Source organism: Numenius arquata, chromosome 8 (genome assembly GCF_964106895.1).
Source record: "Numenius arquata chromosome 8, bNumArq3.hap1.1, whole genome shotgun sequence".
Taxonomy (NCBI): domain Eukaryota; kingdom Metazoa; phylum Chordata; class Aves; order Charadriiformes; family Scolopacidae; genus Numenius; species Numenius arquata.
In genome coordinates, this window is record NC_133583.1 from 60,756,606 (window position 1) to 60,777,411 (window position 20,806).

Sequence of the window (20,806 nt, forward strand, 5' to 3'; positions counted from 1 at the left end):
AGGACCCCCCCTTACCCCCCCCCCCCCGGGTTCCTGCCACCTCTCAGGCAGCCAGGCGAGCAGAAAAACCCGTTTGGGATCGACTTGAATTTCTCCAAATTCTCTAACAACTTAAAGACTAAAAAGGACAAACCCCCCCCCTTCCCATACCTCCCCCCGCCCCCCCCCCCCGAGGGATGTTCTTTTAAGGGATGCTGGGTTTCCCCATGGACTGACTCAGACTGGAAACTCTCATTTTTTTTTTTTTTTCTCAGTGCCACTATCTAGGTCAGCCTTTGCCGACACTTTGCTGATGCTCCTCGCCGCGCTCGGTAGCCCCGGCCGCAGCAGCAGGCGGAGGGCCCCCGGCCCCACATGTCCTGAGGACGGGCAAGGTAAGGATTTAAAGGATTTCAAACCTCCCCCCCCCAAAAAAAAAAAAAAAAATATCCCATCTTGTGTTTTTCCAGCCGCCGCTCGTGTGCGGTTATCCCCTTCTGACACGCGCTGCCGGTAAAAGTTTCGCAGGGTTTGGGCTTGCATAACCCGGGATGGCTTTTTTTTCCTCCTCCTTCTTCTTTTTCTTCGCATTTCTGTAGCGCTTGTGTACGGGGAAACTTTTTAACCGGGATGAGCCCAAAGACCAGTATCTCCCCACAAGGGGAACTGCCTCCTTCCTCCTGGCTCTGGAGTTCGCCGATGCCCGTAAATCGGAATAAAAACGCGAACGTGAGCGATCCCTGGAGGAGGCAGAGCCTGAAATCTTGCCGGGCAGATTTATCCTATTTTCAGCTCTTTTCACAGACCACCAGGGGCTGGATTTTTTTTTTTTTGGTTGTTTTCCATTTGTTCTAACTTGCAGAAAGTTCGCAGGCGGCTGGGAGGCCTTCGGGGTCTCTGAGCGGGTCAGGTAATAGAAAGGCGCTTGAAACCTGACTCATAATGAGTTCTTGAGCAGCCCTTAGAACAAACGAGGTCAGCTCACCCAGCAGGAGAAGCACAAAAGCGTGAGCTGGAGCTGGCGGGCCTGCTTTGGGCTGAAAAAAACGTCATTTTGAAGCCTTGAGAGCGGACCCCGGTTCAGCGTCTCCCTCGGGGAAAAGTCGTCATTTCGAATGCAAGCCTGTTCCCGTATAGGTTTATTTTAATTGTCGCTGGCTTAAAATAAGAAAACTACGGGGGCGCGGGGCTTTGCTCGGGTTTTCAGCAGGTGAAGGGGGGTGTAAGGGTCCGCTCAGCCCCCACCTCCCGATGGCAGGGGTGGCCCGGGGGGGGGGGGGTTGAAATCAAAGGGGCTGGGGAGGAAGGAGAACAGGGAAAAAATTCAGGCAAGACTGTGGGATGCAGGGACGAGGAGGGGGAGAGAGAGAGGGGAAGCTCTTACCCGGGATTTTGGGGGCTGTCACGGGGGGAGCGCTGCCAGAAGGAGCCATTGCTCGGCTCGGGCAGACCCCCCCCCCCCGGCAGCACGGAGGGTGGGAAAGATGTTACAGACCCAGGGGAATTTTGTCGCAGGAAACCCTGTCCTGTTGGGTCTGAGCACCTCCAGGGATGGAGGCTCCAGGGCAACCCCTCCGGGAGCCGGCGCCATGCTTGGTCACCCTGAGAGTGCTTTGTCTTACTTTTAACTGGAATTTCCTGATTTTCAACGGGAGCCCATCGCCTCCTGCCCTGTCCCTGGGCTCTGCCGGGAGGGGTCTGGCTCCCTCATTTCTACTGCCCCATCAGACATCAATACCCAGGGATGAGACCCCCTCAGCCCTCTCCTCTCCAGGCTGAGCAGCTCTCCCTGCCCTTCCTCACATCTCAGGAGCTCCAGAAAAGGAGGCTGAGGGGAGACCTTCTTGCTCTCTCCAACTCCCTGAAAGGAGGGTGTAGCCAGGGGGGGTCAGTCTCTTCTCCCAAGGAACAGGCGATGGGACAAGAGGAAACGGCCTCAAGTTGCACCAGGGGAGGTTTAGGATGGATATCGGGAAAAATTTCTTCATGGAAAGGGTTGTGAAGCCTGGGAAGAGGCTGCCCAGGGCAGTGGTGGAGTCGCCATCCCTGGAGGGATTTCAAAGCTGGGCAGACGTGGTGCTGAGGGACATGGGTCAGTGGGGGTTTGGGCACTGCTGGGCTGGTGGTTGGACTCCATGATCTGAAAGGTCCCTTCCAACCTAGAAAATTCAATGGTTCTATGATCCTATGAAAGTCTCGGGGTGGCTCACTGGGGCTGGACACCAGGCTCTGCTGCTGGACTTGCTGTGACCCAAAATGCTGAGCCCTGTGTGCCCGCTGGCCTGTCCCCCCATGCTCCCACCGCTGGCACGACCCACCCTGACCCCAAACCCCCAAATAAAGCCTTGTCCTCCATCCCCACTGCCACCTCTGGTCCCTGAGCACCCCAGGGCGAGGGCAGAGCCGGCGGCGTGGGGCGGCGATGGGGCTGGGGGAACAACCTCACACCTTTCCTCCCTCCCCCAGAATATGCCACGTGCGGGCAGTGGCCGCAGCCCAGGCCATGGCGGGGTCCAGCGAGGCTTTGGTGCTCCACCTCCTGCTCTGCTGCCTCTGTGGGGGTAAGTAGCCACATGGCACGGCCACCACAGCATCACCCTCATGGACCACCACAGCAAACATCCCATCCCTGCCAGGGAATTAGAGCTGGAGGTGGCAAATTATAAGGATACCTCTATGGATTTTGGGGGGAGCGCTTCATTAGCATTGCCGGGGGGGAGGGGGGGTGTCCCACACCCCACAGCATCCTCTCCTCCCGCATCCCAGGAGCCGGGGCTGCATCCCGTAGCGTCGAAGTCCTTTAGATGTGGTGTTGGGGGATATGGTGTAGGGGAGAACTTTGTAGAGTAGGGTTGATGGTTGGACTTGAAGATCCCAAGGGTCTTTTCCAACCTGAACAATTCTGTGATTCTATGAAGCGTGCTGGCGTTGCGGTGGCTGCGAGAAACGGTGAGATCCTGCCTCCGCAGGCGGCTGAGCCTGTTCCAGGAAGGGCAGATCGAGCCCGATAACCGTCGGGGAGCCGGGGTTTGGTGCAGAGCCCTCATCTGATAGAGAAGGGCAGCCTTGCCTCTGCGCGGGGGCTGCCGCCCTAATCTCGGGGGATCAGAGCTCTCAAGACTACGGGTTATTTCCCTGCAGTCATCTAGGCCTTAGAGCAAAACCCAAAATTGGTGAAACTGGCTGTTTTCGATCTGAGGGGGATGAGTCACCTGGGTGCTGGGTCGCTGCTGAAGGCAAGGGGGTTTATCCCCGATCCCAGGAGGAGAGTCAGGGGGGGTCTTGCCATGCTGCTGCCCACATCCCAGCCCGTGCGGAGTGATGGGCATCATCTTCTCCCCTGGGATGCCCACCCGGAGCCGCCCTGAGCCGGTGGGTGTTGGCACAGGTGTCGCAAACATCAAGTGCTCGGGGCACGTGTGGATCGAGCCGGCACCGGTGGTGCCCATGGGCTCCAACATCTCCATCAACTGCTTCTCCACCCTCGGCTGCCCCTGGGCCAAGCTCTTCATCCTCCTCAACTACAGCCGCCTGGAGGGTCCCCTGCGTCCCCTCAACAGCAGCGCCGTCCAGCTCCGGCTGCCGGATTTCCGGATGCCCTTGGGGACCGTCCTCTGCCTCGCGCAGTGTCCCAACAGCCAGAAGCCCTGGCTGGTGTGTGGCACTGATGTCCTGGCTGGCTGTGAGTCCCCCCCTATCCCTGTGGGATCTCGGTGTTAAGCCACCAGCACTGGGGAGGGCGGGCTGGGGGGGGTCACAGCAGCCTGCTGGGGGTTGGGGGTCTCCCCATCCCTGCGTTCAGCCACCAGCACTGGGGAGGGCGTGCTGGGGGGTGTGTGTGTGCTGTTCCTGCAGCCTGCTGGGGGTGGGGGGGGTTGTCTGCATTCTCTGCCTGCCCTTGCCTCCCCCCCAGACCCTCCAGACCCCCCCAGCAACCTGACCTGCACCATTGGCGAGGGCTCAGGGCGCATGGCATGTACATGGGACGCGGGGCGGCCAACCCACCTCAGCACCCACTACACCCTCCACCTGCGCAGGTAAGACCCCGTGGGACGGGGGGGGGTGCGTGGGGGGGTGTGCTCGGGGGTGATGCACTGAGCTGGGGGGTCAGGGTGGAGGGAGCGCGGTACCCGGCGGATCCGGCACATGGCGTGCGGTCAGGGCACGGTGGCCACGAACCCCGGTGACACCCGGGCTGCCGGCGGCGGGCGCCGTGCCCTAGTTACGCTTTCTCAAAGCTCACTTCTTCCCGCTCCCCTGCTCGCAAACCTCACACGAAAGCGGGGGGGGGGGGAGGGGGGGGGGTTTAATCCTGCAGGATGGCCCCCGTGGTGCCACTGGTGGCCCAGCATCACTCCGCAAGGCGCTACAGCCGTGAGGTTTTTTTGCAGATGCGTTGATTCTCTCTTAAGACAAAGGGTGTGCACTTAACGATGCCCAAACCCCAAAACCAAAACCCCCGGGGGGTGGGTGTGTGTGTGTGTGTAAAAGCTTGACACACGTGCCACAGCCCTTCCGAGCCGGCCCAGGAGGCTTTCTGGCCACCGCTGCCACCAAAGCCCCCCCCCGGTGACACGGGACCGGGCAGGCTTTCAAAGTCAATCTGACTCAATTATTAAAGTAAATGCATTAAATCCCGTCACACATAGGCTTTGCGGAGAGAAGTGATTAACCACCCACCTAAATTTGCTTGGGTTCAAACTTTGAACCAGAAAGAACTTGAGAAAGTTGCCTTCCTGCAGCGAAAACGCAAACGCCCTACAGAAATAGCGAGAACCAAAGGCGACTACTTTCTAGTTCGCTGTAAGAGTGACAAACTCTGGTTTCGGGGATGACTGTGTCCCCGTCACCAGCCGTGACCCCTCGAGAGCCGGGGTTGCGTGATGCTGGGACCGGGGCTCTGACCGGGGCTGCCTTCCGCTTCCCAGCATGGGGACAGCGGCGGATGCTGAGGAGGAGGAGGAGGAAGAGGTCTTCCCCACAGACTCACCAGTGCTGCTGAGCGCTCTGCGTGGTGGGACCCGCTACTTGGTGTGGGTGCAGGCCACCAACAAGCTGGGCACTGCCCGCTCGGCCCCCCGGCGCCTGGACCTGCAGGAGCTCGGTACGTCCATCCATCTCTCCATCCATGAGCTGCACTGCCCCAGGATATCACTTTAGGGACACGCAGCCCCCCCGTGGCGTGCCAGCCCCACTCTTTCCTGGCTCTCCCCGCAGTGGTACCCGCTCTGCCCCTGGTCACCAGCGCCAAGACGACGGAGACGTGGCCTCCCGTCACCACCGTGCGCTGGAGGAGGCAGACGCTGCTGGAGAACGTGCGCTGTGAGGAGCGACACAAAGCCACCGGCGCCCCGGAATGGCATGTGAGACAGCCTGGGACGCCCCCGCCCCCAAAACCTCCCCACGTGCACCAGCAGCCCCCCGTTAGGAGGTGGGCCAGTCCCAGTCCTGCTGGAGACCCCTAAGCATCCGGTGGCAGTGGGAGCATCTGGGGTCTCTCAACACCCACCCACCCACATTTCGTTTTGGTGCTGGTGGGGGGGACCACACCCCCAGCCACGGGCAGCCCCCCGCCTTTGGCAGAGCAGGACAACTGATGGCTTTTAAGAAGCCAGACAGCCTTTCAGGCAGGGTTCTCTCTGCTTTTTAAGCAAAAGGGCAAGATTATAAATATTTCCAAACATTATCTGGCTCTGCAAGGACAAAGCAAAACAGCCTCGAGGGCTGCTGAGCCCCCGCACGCCCCCAGACACAACTACCCCCGGGGCAGCTTCCCCCCCACCCTGGATCCCTTTTGGAAACCTCCCCGGGCGATGCCAGGGGCTGAGGCTGGATCCCAGCACCCATGGGACCCCCCCCCCAAAACTGCCAGAAGCCCAGTGTGGCAGCGGGCTGGGGGCTCTCGCTGCACCCCCCCAGCTTGCCCGGTGCTTTAGCGGAAGAGACTGTGTGTGCAGTGTGTCTCGCAACAACATCACCCTCAAAAACACATGGGGAAGGGGCAATGGGGACCCCCCGCTCTGTGCCCCAAGGCTTAGCCAGCCCCATGGGCTTGGGGACAACCATGACCGTCCCCACCCACGCTCTATGTGGGGATCCAGAGGGGGGATGGATGGGTCCCGCTCCCCCCTAACCCCCTGCTTCCCTTGCAGGTGGAGGTGTGGGACAGCACAGGGCAGGATGGTCCCCTCTTGCAGCACGACCTGCAGAGTGACACCCAATACGTGTTCCAGGTCCGGTGCCGGCTCAGCCCCACCAACAGCCCCTGGAGCATCTGGAGCACCCCCTTTCTCTACACCACCCCCGAGGCAGGTGAGTTCAGTGTTTTTCCCACACAGCCCATCAGCTCCTTGAGATGCTTCATGGGCACCTGGACCTGGCTGGGCAAGCTAAAGGTAGCCAGCAACATGTGTGTGCATGGCATGCATGTGGCGTAGGAGCCTGCATGTCCCTGTGCTACCAGAGACCTCTGTTGGTAGACATCAGGCATGATGCTGTGGCCCAGGAGGCATCATCACCACCATTCCCACGCCGCAGCTGAGGGCTGAGAACTGTCATGAGCTGGCAACTCATCTCATGTCCTCTGAGCACCAAACCCCGCGGCAGGTTGCGGCGATTTTGGCAGACCCCCGAGGCTGCTGGGGTATGGCAGGAGCTGGAGAGAAACCAGGGAGGGCTTTGCAGACGCATGATTTTCCATACAGAAAGAGGGATGGGATGTGCTTGTCCAACTTTTGTAGCCCCAGCAGCAGGGAGCGCCTCTTGCCCGAGGTGGAAAAGCCACATCAGCCAAGATGTCCCACCAGGCACAAATACCTGTCACCTTGGGTCAGCTTCCTCAATTTGCATTCCAATTAGGAACACAGGGATGAGTTCAGCCATGGAGGCTGTTATCTCTGCCGGCAGCGGGCTGAGATGCCCGAGGAGCACCACCTTCCCTTATGTCCCAGATGCAGCGAGGAAGCCAGGGATGCTCTTATCCTAAAAAGCTATCCAGCATTTGCTGCTGTTTGCAGTCTGGGCTGTTTCCTCTCTGTGGTGGCAGAGCTGTGCAGCCACGATCCTTCCATGTGGGAACCAGCCCGTTGCCCCCAGCACGGAGCCACCAGGGTGTTCTGCAAAGCCTGGGTGGGAGCCCCAGCTGGTTGCCCTTCAGCAGCTCCTGCCACCTCCCACGCTTCCCTCCCGCAGCCCCGGCCACGTCACCCGACGTCTGGCGGCGCCTGGGCCCGGCCTTCCCGAACGGCAGCCACGAGGTGACGGTCTTGATCAAGGTAAGGTCTGTTTTTTTGAGCAGCTCCTGTGAAGTTCTCACATGCTCGGCTCCTCCCCGAGAACAGCACCTGCCAAGAGGCAGGGGAATCACAGAATGGTTTGGGTGGGAAGGGACCTTAAAGCCCACCCAGTGCCACCCCCTGCCCTGGGCAGGGACACCTCCCACCAGACCAGGTTGCTCCAAGCCCCCTCCAACCTGGCCTTGAACCCCTCCAGGGATGGGGCAGCCACAGCTTCTCTGGGCAACCTGGGCCAGGCTCTCACCACCCTCACAGCAAAGAACTTCTGCCCCACATCTCATCTCCATCTCCCCTCTTTCAGTGTCAAACCCTTCCCCCTCCTCCTGTGGCTCCCCTCCCTCATCCAGAGTCCCTCCCCAAGATGATGCTCTTCCTTAGAGCTCCTTGACCAAAGGGGCTGTCTGTCTGACCATTTGCAGCCCCTGCTGCCCCAGGATGCCCGGGGGAGGATCCTGGGCTACACCGTGGTTGCCAAGAGGCCTGGGGGAGATCTGCTCCTCTGCAACACCTCCAGCACCATCTGCAGCATCCTGGTGCCCCCAGGAACCCGTGTCCTCCATGTCACCGCTCACAACTCCAAGGGGGTTTCCAGCCCCGCCAGCATCACCCTTGGCTGGGGCACCAGCAGCCAGGAAGGTAGGATCTCACCCACACCAACTGCAGCCTAGATTTTATCAGAATTGGAAGGGGAAAAAAATTGCTAAATGAAGGGAAAAGCCTCACTCTGTTGAGGAACACAACATTCTCCAGACAAGGCCAGCATCCCTTGGAGATGGAGATGGTCCACATCCACATATCTCAGTCCTTGGGCTTTGAAGGCTGCAGCAACAAGTTTAAAAAATAAGTTTGCCCTGCCCACGCAGGGGTGCTCCTCTGCTCCGTGCCCCCCCAAAATACCTCCAGCCAGGGAGACAGTCCCCACTGTGAGCTGGGTCCTTGCAAACAGAATGGGAGGAAAGAGAATAAAATCTTTTCTGGGCCACCTTATGTCCCCTGTGCCACAGGTTGTGGTTTTCCCCACAACCACGCTTTCCTATTTTTGAAAGAAATAGTCTCTTTGAACGAGCAACGGGAGGGGAAAGTCCCGTTCAAATCGAGGACAAATATATGACTAAGAAGAAACTCAAGAGAAATAAGGTGGAAAAAACTCTCTAATGTCTTCTCATACTTATCAGAATCATGCGCCTTTCTTGTAAGAAATGACCGGTAAAGGGCTTCAAACGAGACATGACAAAGCTGAAGATGCGCTTTTGTGATACGTGTGTGTCAGCAGAGAGATATATAAAAAGCTCCCCGTATTTTTACATATATATAAAAAATACATTTAAAAAAAAATATATAAAACCACCACATTCTATAATTTCTTATTCCATCTTCAGTCCTTAAATACTTTCAGGAAAACCACATTTTTCCTGGGCTTAGCTGAACCTTCCCAGACTCCCACTCTCTGACGATGAGGTTGGGGTGACAGTCCCCTTGCCATCTCTCTCCGCAGAGTTCCCGGCGCCGGTGGTCACGGAGGTCAAGCCCGAGAACAGGAGCAGGGTCTCGGTGGCCTGGAAGCCCCCCCACCACAGGGGGAGGTCCCTGCTCTGGTTCATAGTGGAGTGGGTTTCCACCACCCAGTATAGCCAGGAGGAGCAGTATTTCTGGAAGAAAGTCCCATACCAGGAAACACACACATATATCCCAGGTAAGATGTTCCAGGAGCCCCTTTTCATAGAGTCATTCAGGTTGGAAAAGACCCTTGGGATCATCAAGTCCAACTATCAACTCTACTCTACAAAGTTCTCCCCTACACCATATCCCCCAACACCACATCTAAATGACTCTTGAACACATTCAGGGATGGTGACTTTGCTACTCGGTGCAGTTCACCAAGATATTGTAAAGCCAAAATATATTAAAGGCAGAGTTTTGTTTGAAATTGAGCCCCTGCCCACGTGGTTTTGGAGAATGGGACCACAAAGTGCCCTCAGGAAGCAGGAGGAGTGAAGCAATAGGGGATATGAGGGCAGCTGGTGGGATTTTGTCCCCCAGGTGAAGGTCACAGCGAAAGAGAATGAGGTGGCAAGTGAGCTGGTAGGCAGGGAAGCCATGGAGGAACCTATGGAGGAACCCATGGAGGCCTGCCCAAGTGCAGAAGGTATTTAAAGGATGCAGAGAGAGAAGGCACAACGCTTGATGGACCACGGCTGTTGTTTTGGCACCTCTCCTCCCTGCCATGGCCAAAGAGACAAGCCTGAGGAACACCTCAGAACCCATCCTATTCCATTCCTGCTTCCCCACATTAATTCTGGTGTTTATTGGGGTTTTGGGTACTTCCTAGCTGGTTACCTGACCAAGCTTTTGCTCTTCCCCATGTTTTTGGGAACAACTCACTTGGTGGCTTTCCCCAGGGGAGGAAAGGCCTGCAGTGGGCTCAGAGCTGGAGGCACCCCCCCACTTCCATCTACTGTCACCACTCAGTAACAAGCCCTCGAGCAAGCCCAGAGCTTCCACAGCAGCTTACAAACACATTTTAAAGGCAAAACTCACTTCTTTCCAGAAAAGGCCACAGCAGGAGGTCGCATCAGTGTGTCAGTATATGCGGTCTACCCCGATGGAGTCAGCAAACCAAGCTCCGGCCAAGGTAAGCCCAATCGGGTGGAGAAGTCACCACTTGCTGCAACGGGGCTGCAGAGCTCAGCTTGCTTTTTCCTTCTTCATATTCCCACAACCAGCCAGTTTTGCAGAATTGCTTAGTTTTTAGAAAGGACATGTAAGACCCTCCCACTGACCAGAGGAAAGCAGGGCTCTGGATGGAGACCTTTTGGCTGCAGGTCATGAAAATGGGGATTTTTATCAATGTATCTGCCTAAAAGCCTTCTCTAGCTGGTCTTTGCTCCTGCTCACAAATCTCCAATGCACACAAGAACCACATCTTACCCCACAAGATACACCAATGGAGTCATCTTCCCTTTTCTTGACAGAAAAGGTGAGGTTTTCACATTAAACAACCAGATTTTATAGATAAACCAGGACAAAGAAAACAACTTACAGAGACCAGCTTGCCAAGCTGCAGCCTGCTCTTTCTTACCTGGAATGGGAAGCAGACAGGCTTCGGTTCTGGAGAATTTTAGACAGGACAAGGCATGGGCCAACTGACAAAGGAAAGTAAGGACCAGCTGTGCATCATCTTCAGCACTGTCTGTGGTGGCTTTGGTTGTCTTCAAGAGCTGGGCATACTGAGTTCCCTGAGCTCTTCCATCCTGCTGCTGGTCCTCATCCAGGTGAGCCAGAATAAGCCATGCACAGCCCAACAGCTGAGAGCTGAGGACACCTCCCAGCACCACCATACCTGCTTCATAGCCACCACAGCACAGACAAAACCTCTGGGACACCACACACAGTGTCCAGTGGTGGCTAGGTAGGAATATGGAGACAAGGAAGGGCGGAGGTTAAGTCATGAAGTCAACCCATGGATCAGAGCTGGGACCTCCAGAGCTCCTCCAGCATAGTTTATAGCCCAGGGCTAAGCTTAAATAGCCCCACACCCAGGGGCTGTGGGTGGAGCCTTGGGTGAGGCCTTGACCAGGTGAGGCTGGTCAAGGCCATTAAGACCTGCTAGTGCCCTCAGTGTCCTGAGATAGCCAGCTGTAGCTGCATACAGTGATAACACCTTGGGATGTCAGCAGTTCACTGTCCCATGCTGTGAAGCAACTTTAGATGCATTATTTGAAGCTGCTCAGATACTTTCCCCGTGACAAACCAGCTCTGTGTTTCTGGTTGGCACCTCTCATGGCTTTGAGAAGGGAAATTATTCCATTTTTTCCCCCAGAAATGGAAGAAAATATTCCTGACTAGTTCATCCTGGGTTGTTCATTAGCCCTGGCTATTAACTGCTATCCTCACGGACACACTGACAGTCTTCGGCTCTGGGAAGGTTGGGGTTTGGGCACCTCCAGCTCTGGTGACATGAATTTCCAAGGTCCTGATCGTTGAGTGAGGCTTGAACTTCAGCAGCAGCTCTCCATCTGAAAGGAAGGAGGAAGAGCTGGGGTCAAAAGAAGGATGCTCTAACCGTTGCACTGGCAAATGGCTTACAAGTGTGCCAAATGCTTAAAAATAGAGAATTCATCCTTAGTGGCTTCATAGGTCCCACTCTGCAGAGGAGGTGGCCCCTTGTCCCTGCTGGGGTCAGAGAGACAAACACGGGGAGCAGCAGAATTTTTCCTGACGCAGCCAGCCAACTGAAGGGTACAGAGGAGCTTTCAGACGTGCAAATGAGGGGTTTCATAAAGCACTTGGATCCTTCCACTTCTAAAGATGCACTTGCGAGTCTGCCCTTCCTGAATTTCCCGGTGTTGGCAATTTGCTGTCTTGGGAAAATCCTGCTGCCAGCATGAGCTGTGCTTGCATGGATGACTCTGGAAAAGGGGCTCTTTATGTTGCTGGCAGCTTTGGGGGTATTTCCCTTCCTTCCAACAAAACACAGACCCACATCAGGAATGCTCACTGCTATTGAGAGACATAGGAAAATCACAGGGAGCAGGGCTGGGAAGGATGGTTATTGATTCCCAAGGGAAGATCAGCTGTATGGCTTCCATTCCTGACAGATGTTTGCATTTCCAAGAAAAGGCAACTGCCATGGTGTCACCCCAGCCAGCAGCTGGGACCATGCAACCGCTCGCTCTCTCCCCTGAATTGGGATGGGGGAGAGAATCAGAAGAGTAAAAGTGAGAAAACTCGTAGGTTGAGACAAAACCAGTTTAATAAGCAAAGCAAAACAAGGAATCCATTCCCTGCTTCCCATTGCAGGCAGGTGTTCAGCCATCTCCAGGAAAGCTGGGCTCCATCATGTGTGATGGTGACTTGGGCAGACAAATGCTGTCACTCCACATGTCCCCCCGCTTCCTTCTTCTTCCCCCAGCTTTATATACTGAGCATGACATCATATGGCATGGAATACCCTTCCGGTCAGTTGGGATCAGCCATCCTCATCATGTCCCCTGCCAACTCCTTGTGCCTATCCCAGCCCATCACTGGTGGGGTGGGTTGAGGAGAAGAAAAGGCCTTGAGATCTTAGCAACAACCAAAACCACCAGTGTGCCATCATACCATCTCCCTTCCCAAATCCAAACCACAGCACTACACCACCTGCTAGCAAGAAAGTTAACCTTATCCCAGCTGAAACCATGACAGCAACCTACCCTGGTGCTCCTCAGCCTTGCTGCTAGAGCCGGTGTCCTCTTTCATGATCCATGCTTTAACTGCTGCAGTTTACGGTGATGACTCTCATCCTGCTCGTGGTGAAACGGGATCATCTATATTCCTTGTCCTTGCAGGATTTCTCCCTTGCCACCCCTGCATGCCTCCCCGCTTGCATGCTCTACCCGGGATGCTCTGGTGGGGCATGTTCTCCCAAGGGCGAGCGTCCATGCTGTGAGTGTCCCAGCAGAGCCCCTTCTTCATGCTGGGTGGCCTCAACCCCAGCAGATGTCTCCAGCTGAGGTCTGACTGCAGGGCACAGTGGTTCCTTTCTTCTCCAACCGACCATGCAGGGAGGTGACCCCGGGGAGATACGGTGGGTGGCTTGTCCTCACCACGTAGCTGTGGTTCTGGTCCAGGCTACATATGCAGTCCAACACCCAGCCCTTGGTGTGGACCCTCACCCTTTTTCTGTAGCGGCAAGAGCACCACGTATTTGTTAAGAAGACATCCCAAGGGAATTGCTTCATACAACCTGGAAGAAAGCTTGCAGCTTATTTTAGCAAAAAACCCCACTTCTTGTCACGGCAGGCCCTTTAGCTGCAGATCTTCCCTCACTGCACAGCCCATCACACAAACAGATATCATCAGAAAATTCAGTCCCAGGGGGGCACGGACACTTTGGGAAATAATCTGCAGGTGCTCATGAAAAATGAGGTACAATTCCCCTGGAAGACTAAATTCTTCTTTCAGGTACTGAGGGGAGCGGTGTGCGTGGAAGATGTTTTGTCATTGGTGTTATGTGTCCGTCAACATCTCGTTTAATTGGATCTCTGAAAATAGGAGACTGTGTAGAGTCCAGCCAGAGCCGGAGTTACTAATTACCTCAGGAGGGTTTCTTTTACACCCTATACCGTTATTTATTTTTCTAAATAATTTTAACAAACTAAAAAATGCTATGGCTTCTGTGTCCCCTGTTGTCCTCTAAATGAAGTTATGGACCTTTTTTTCCTCTCTCTGTTTAAGTGCCTTCAGAGGAGCATCTCCTGGGCGGCATCTACAGCGAGATCTCCCACGGTAAGAAGACAGTAGCTCAGACTTGCTAAGCCGGACTTTCTCCTTGACCAGAAGTGGGAGTTTTAGCCCGAGCAGCCCCTGCAGCATCTGGTGATGGGGAAGCAAAAGCTCCCTTACTCCTGGGTGAGGTCAGGGCCAGAAAAGCAGCTTTTCCCTTGGTGGGGACATGAGCTGCATGGCAGGAACGGCTGCAGCACTCTCACGGCTCAATAGCACCTGCATAATTCATGCCTTAAGTTTTGCTTTCTTATGAGACTTATAGTATAATGTCCATAACAGGGAGTAGGAGATAAGAAGCCCAGGAAAATATAAGATAATGTTAACATAAAGCATGAGGGCGGTAGACTGTTTCAGTCTTGAAGTTTGAAGCATTTAAGCATTTCCCATCCATTTTTCCAACTCTTTGATCACGCTTCTGTTTTGTGCACCTTCTGGTAAAGCTGACGTTATTAGCTGTTGCAGTAATTAAACCAAAAGCAAAACCAGCGTAAGCTGAAGAAGTCACTTCAGCATTTCTGGAAGGTCGGAGCTGCGTAGGAAATGGTTAAACACAGTGACCACACTTCTTCGAATGACTCGGCTGAACCCCCTTGCCCATGGCCATCGCCCGCGATGCTCCGGTCACGGGACAGTGCGGAGGGGATGGCAGTTCTGGTTTTGCTTTTGTTATGGCTTTGCTTTGTCCACCGGGGAGCAAAAGGGCGAGTGAAATGCCAAATGAAACGAGTGAATGTCAAAGAAAGGAGTGAAATGTCAGATCTGCCCTTTCTATCACCCGGCGTGGTGGCAGATGGGGCGGTGGGGCAGGGCCACCCGATCGACCTTCTTCCTCTCTGTCCTTTTCCAGACGATGACACTGGCGTTTTCCTGGGACTGGGAATCAGCGTGATCGTGTTATCTGTTGTTTTTTTAATTCTGATGTTTAAAAAATCAGCCAGAAAAAGGTATTACTTCCTCCACTATTTTTTCCCTTATTTCCAACTCTTGCCTTTCTTCCAGAATAGTTTAGAATTAACTACAGGAACCTCCTCTTACAAAGGAGGACTTCTCCCATTAATCGTATTGCTATATGAAAAGACACCTATGCCCTTTACGGTAAGGCAGAGACCGAGAAAAAAAGTAAGGCCAGACTTAGGGACACACAATATATTATTACACAGACATAAGGGGTAGAAAAAGAGAGGAAAAACACAGCCTCTGTGTGTAAGTTTTGTCCTAGGACTTGTTACTCCCAGTTTTGGGTGAGGAGGGGATGCTGAATCCCCTGGCGCCTGGGCCCTGAGGGACAGGCAGAGACCGGAGAGAGAAACAGTGAAAAAACTCAACGGGGAGAATCTTAATATCTTTTTTTTTAATGCTGACTGCTGTTTGCTGGGAACCCTGACAAACCAGCACTCCTTCTGTCCCAGTTTGCCCTTTAACTGGAATAGGAATGCCCAACAGCCCGGGCACTACTCTCCCAATCCCATGGGAATGGGTGACCTCTCTGGCGCAGAGCTCCTGGCTGGATCTTCCAGACAAACCAAGAAACAGGGGGAGAGGAGACCTGGGGCTCATGAATGTCAAGGGGCTGCTGCCTCTTTCGGTTCCTGAACCCGGCCCAATTCTTCTGTTCTCGATGTCATTGTGAAACACGGGCATTTCAGCAGCAACACGCACTGGTTGCATTTTCCCAGGAGCACAGCAACGTACCAGAACGTCAGCAAAACTCAGCAAAATTGAATTATTTTCGTTTCTGCAGCAGCTTTGGCTGCAGGAAAATTGACTTTCGTTGCCACTGTTTGGTGTCATCCCTTCAGGACACACACGCCTCCTCTGGGCCATACACACAGCTTGGTTCTCCCCCCCAACACCCAGTTTAGCAACATTTTCACCTACAGACAAGTTTTACACGAGGGATTTAACTAAAGTAATTGAGCTTCCAGAATCAAACCCAGAGGAATAAGGTTGAAAGTTGAAGAGCTAGAGTTCAAACGGGGAAACCCACCCATATGGGGTAAATCTGGGGCTTCCAAACCATCCATGAAGGATGCACACACTTTGTGTCTTCTCCTACCAGGGGAAAACTTCACCCAGCATGAACTAGTAAAACGGACTAACATTTTGGGGGTTATTTTGTCTTTTTGCTAAAGAATTAAGGCCACCGTTGTGTCGCTCTTGCCCAAATGGCTGTTTGAAGACTATCCCCACATGGAAAACAGCAAAGTGGTGAAGTCACTCCAGGTAATGGCACCGTTATCTCCCAGCTTTTCTTCACCTGTCTCCCCTTAGATGAAAGCTTGCTCCAGAGCTGTGAGAAACACGGATCAGAAGAGGATTAAGGGGACTCTGAGGGACCAGGAACTGGCCAGGAATCATTACCCAGGCAGTTGCAAGGTGCTTGGGAGCCCAGCTTTGCTGAGGTGTTTAAACCTTGCCTCAATATACACTTTATTTAGTGGCCAGAGTTGACTCAAGCCACCCTTGAAGAGTGTGCAGCAACATGGAGACAGGCCCAGCTGCTCCCTGTCTTCTCCTGTCTACCTCATGGTGGTCTCTTTCATGAGATGAGGTGGGAAGGAAGACGAGATGAAGACAAGACATTGCCTCATTTCTTCCTTGGGATGCTCTAATGATATCTCTCCCGTTGGCAAAATTTGCCAGTTTGTTACTACACTCATCTTTTTTTTTTTTCCAGGAAAAGAGCGGTTTCATGAGTAACAGTTTCCATGAGCCGTTCTTGGACACCAGTGACCCCACAGTTATGGAAATTGAGGAGGTGCCAGCGCACGAGGAGTACAAGAATGTGGCCACCAGGAGGAAGCCCAGCAGAGAGGTCCCTGAGGATGGGGAACGCCCAGGGAACATGATGCCCACCAGCATCATGGCCCCCGAGCAGATCAGTGATTACAAACCTCAGGTGTCCGATGGGAACCAGCTGGGGTATGTTGCTGCCAACTTCTACCAACCACAACCTCCCGCAGACCTCCCAGAACCGGAGACCAACATCTTCTTCAGAGATTACACAAGCCCCATTGCCCACCTGTGGGACGGGGAGGGAGGTGGACACCAGGTCTGTCTGCTGGAGAAGATCAACCTCATCCTAAACACCAGCCGGAGCGGGCAGAGCCAGGCATTCGGCTCAGCCCAGGGGGGACATGGCTCCCTCCTGGACAATCCATGGGGACACGCGTTGGCCAGTGATGTCCAAGAGCAAACGCTGGTCCCCGATGAGCTGGTGTCCTGCCTGAGGGCCATGAACGGGGAGTTCGGGGATGGAAAGACCTGCTTTCCCCAAAGCGTTGGAAGATTATTTTGAAAGGAATTGTATTTGTGATTAAAAAAACCCAAAGGGATGGCCATGGCACGTACCAGCCTTTGAGACTGCAAACAGCACAACTGGAGCAAAACTCCAAAAATCCACCTTTATAATCCGCTACAAATACTTGTGGCTGCCTGAAACGCTTTGGCTGGTAAATCACAATTTTAAACTTACCTCATATTGTCATGAGTATAAAAAAACCCAAAAACTTGGATTCCCATAAGAAATGAAATACAGAGCAGGTGATTTTTTTTCAGGATGCAATACGCTTCTGCTATTATTCAAAATCATTCTCTTGTTAAATGTTAAATTCTCTTGTTTGGAGCATTTAATCTCTGGAGCCGATTGCAGTTAAGATGGATAAAACGATGCCTTAGATGTCTTGACTGAATTGGGTAAAATGCCTTGGGATCACTCCTAATGAAGAGATACTGCACCGAGGAGGATTTATTTATCCTACAGGCAGACATGAAATCTTTTCCGTATGACGGAATAACCCAATTTCATTTTCCCTACCATTCAAGAATAAAAACCACATCAGGTAAGAACAAGCCTTCACCATCTGCCGGGCTGATTTCAAATCTCTCTGAATCGGTCACTGGGCAGATTCTTCATTTTGAGTGAGGGATTTATCATCTCACGGTGGTTTGTCACTGCCTCAGCCTCGCCGTGCTGCGTGAAGCACAATGGGCTACAGCAAAATGGCATTTATTCGGTATGTGACAGGGAATTTGGATCTTCTGACATCCAGAAAATGAACTACAGGAGCCTCCTTCCCGCTGAGAGGTTGGGAAATCATTTACAAGTTTGCTCGGGACTTCAAAAGTGGTCTTGCAAAATGCTCCTAAGGCAACCAGAAACTTCTGGAAGTGTGAGAGATTGGATTATCTGTTTGCTGATCACCCACACCTCTTAAGGGAAACACTGAAAAAGCTTTAAGGAACACAAGTGTAAAAGAAGTTTTCAATACTGTGTAAAATGCCTGAGCAGTCCATGCTCTCTGTGATGTTTGCTCTCCTGCTCCTCTTCTTCTACCTCTTATGTCCCAGCAGGGACTGGTTTTGGTCCGCAGCTGCAGCTAGTGAAGGTGATACTGCATGTGGCTGGGGTGGGGATGGGTGCTGGTGCCATAGCTGCACACCCATGCACACCTTTGCACACCCACGGACAACCATGCACACCCATGGACAACCATGCAGACTCATGGAAAACCATGGACAACCATGCACACCTATATACACACCCATGGACGACCACGCATTCCCACGGACAACCACAGACGCCCATGGACAACCATTCAGACCTATGGAAAACCATGCAGACCCATGGAAAACCATGCATGCCCACAGACAACCATGCACACCCATGGACAATCATGGACAACCATGCACATCCATGCATGCCCTTGCATGCCCAAGGGCTGTGTGAGCGAGCTGCAGAGCTCCCCGCCGAGCGGGAGGGGAAGCCGGGAGGACCCCACTCTGGCTGCCTTGGGGACCCGGGGCCACCTCTGTCCTGAGCCCCTCGAGCCTCTGCGGGTCAGCAAAGCTGTATCCCTCCAGCCCATCCACGTGCTACTGGATGCACTCACAAGAATCCCATCACACTCGCATGTAGAATTCAGTCTCCGTTCACAATGAGTAGCACAAAGAGCCTCTGATCCCCCCGTGCGTGGGGTCTGGGGATGAGCTGAGCTCCGTCGGATTCGCAGGGAACTCATCTGGTGAGAACGACGTTAACACCAGCGCATTAAAAGGCAAAAGGATCGTCCGACTGTGCGTTGCCAAACCAAAATCTGTAAAATCGTAGAATCACAGAATGGTCTGGGTTGGAAAGGACCTTAAAGATCATCCAGTTCCAACCCCCAAAAATAGCGAGAGCAAGACTTGACAAATTTTTGTAAGACTTCAAAGCTAATGTAAATGCTAACCTATGTATATCTACCTATCCGGAGTTACCCTCTTTAGTATTACAAAACCACTTTCTGCAGTAGAACTGCTAAACCTGGAGATTACAATCTTTCTTTCAATTTTTGCTAGGCACCGTGTGCCTTTCTGTTGCACAAATGGATCGATTTTGTCGTTTACTCCTGGACACCTTCAAACCAACACAGTTGTGTGCTTTTTTCCTTTTAACAGGCCACGAGATCTGTTGCTTAATTTACCTGGCAAGACGGAGTAGGATTATTCTTTAGAAGCAGCAAACCGTTTCCAAGCCAGAAATGTGACTTTTACATGTAAGCGAGTCTAAAATTAGTGATTGCTGCCTGTGCAGGAAGGAAATTGTAAAAGAACAGCCACATACTATCAGCAGCCCAAATGCGAGAAGGGGAAGGTATGGTTTGTTGGGTTTTTTTTTTGTTTTTTTTTTTAAAATGTCCACATCCTGAGACTCGCGCTGCCGCTATCGCCTGAGCTACCAGACCCCGGGGGTGAAAATGCTCAAGTTGTCAGAAAAAAACCTAAGGGTTGAAAGCCTGGTCTTACATCTCAGCTGCCTGCTGGTTGAGTTTCCAGCCCTGCTGACTCACGGCAGGATGGAGACCCGCACAGCTCCTCTCCTGTTCAGCAGCCCTCAGCCCCCAGCCCTGCAGGGGTGAAACGCTGCCCCTCTCTCACCCTGCAAAGTTCCCACTGATTTCCTGGGGGGTGTGTGTGAGGGAAATAAATCTCCTCTACGTGGGGGTATGGATGCATCTGTTAAATACGGACTGGTTACTGGGGAAAATGGAAAGAGAAGGGCACAATTATATATGTATGTATATATATTTTTTTTTTCCAGTTAACTATTCTATTCTAATATACAATTTAGTTCCCCCTCTTTCTCCCATCTAACCCATTCAGATGTCATTTGTATCTACCAATGGTTTAAAAGAGGCTTTGTCTGGGATGGATACCCGTGATGCTTACCTCTGGCAATGAATGCATCCATGGGTAAATCGACCGGTGCGTGAAAACAGCAGGAATTTTGATAATAGTCCAATATCCCGACGCCACATCATGTCCCCAGTTTCAGATTTTCACTTCTCAGATGTGCTCTTCACTCTGCTGTCTGTCTTCACCTGCTCTGCCCTTGGAAAGCACTTTGCATCCTGCCTGTGCCTTCTTCCCACCAGGTGTGGTATCCAGGGATGTCAACCAGCACCCTGGAGGATGGGAATTGAACAGCAGACGTACAAACCTAACACCGAGGTCCTCATATGGGCAGCCCTTGAATATATGGGAGGCCCAGGGCTTTGAATCAAACCACGATGCTGTTTTATTTCCCCTCCCCCAAACATTACACGCTCTCTCATTCTTGGTATTAGTATTTTCTAAACTTTTTCTAAGTTTGGTTGTATTCTCGGCAGCCATATCTCATGCCAGCAATTTCCACAGGTTATTTATCAGTCGGGCAATGAGTTTCACGGGTTGTTCAGCTTCATTGCAACATGTGGTTATACACCTTGGAGGCACAGAAAGGAAGTATGCACTGAGTAATGTCTCTACCCACAGCCAGTGTGCACCAAAAAGCACTGATCTGACGTCTACCTCTCACTCCACCTGCACAAGGTTGCAAACCCAACTGTACGTTATCCCATGCCAGTGAAAGCTGCATGGAATTATTTTATGACAAGATATTTTCCTTTCGTGTTGAATGAGTGTTGTGGTTTAGACCAGGACAATGAGTAACGTGGAGAACGTGGCTGCTGTCGAAGTTATAGTGTGGGGATCTTTGCACAAGGGATGCTTTTTTGGTGTGCAGAAGTGGTGACTCCATCTCCCTTGATGTACATAAAGGGGTGGTGACCCCATGTCCCTTGATGTAAAGGTGTGGTGACTCCATGTCCCTTGATGTACAGGTATGGTAACTCCATGTCCCTTGAAGTAAAGGCATGGTGACCCCATGTTCCTTGATGTAAAGGCATGGGGACCTCATGTCTCTTGATGTAGAGGACCATTGACCCCATGTTCCTTCATGTAAA

General features: G+C 52.9%; 1 protein-coding gene across 1 annotated transcript; it reads left to right on the plus strand.

Annotated features, from left to right (window-relative positions):
- The first annotated feature begins 2,482 nt into the window (after positions 1-2,482).
- On the plus strand, positions 2,483-16,839 carry IL23R (interleukin 23 receptor). Its single transcript, XM_074152597.1, has 14 exons — positions 2,483-2,540; positions 3,368-3,661; positions 3,893-4,016; positions 4,908-5,083; positions 5,197-5,342; positions 6,132-6,291; positions 7,171-7,253; positions 7,694-7,910; positions 8,770-8,967; positions 9,823-9,906; positions 13,491-13,541; positions 14,389-14,485; positions 15,674-15,764; positions 16,219-16,839. The coding sequence occupies exons 1-14, from the start codon at positions 2,483-2,485 to the stop codon at positions 16,837-16,839; spliced, it is 2,400 nt and encodes a 799-aa protein (XP_074008698.1).
- The last annotated feature ends 3,967 nt before the right edge of the window (positions 16,840-20,806 follow it).

What these genes read in the sequence shown, in the direction of transcription:
- IL23R (XM_074152597.1), top strand. Translation starts at nt 2,483, where the DNA reads ATGGCGGGGTCCAGCGAGGCTTTGGTGCTCCACCTCCTGCTCTGCTGC. An exon ending in CCGGCGCCCCGGAATGGCAT is followed by an intron (nt 5,343 to 6,131) that starts GTGAGACAGCCT and finishes CTTCCCTTGCAG; the next exon opens with GTGGAGGTGTGGGACAGCAC. An exon ending in AAGTGGTGAAGTCACTCCAG is followed by an intron (nt 15,765 to 16,218) that starts GTAATGGCACCG and finishes TTTTTTTTCCAG; the next exon opens with GAAAAGAGCGGTTTCATGAG.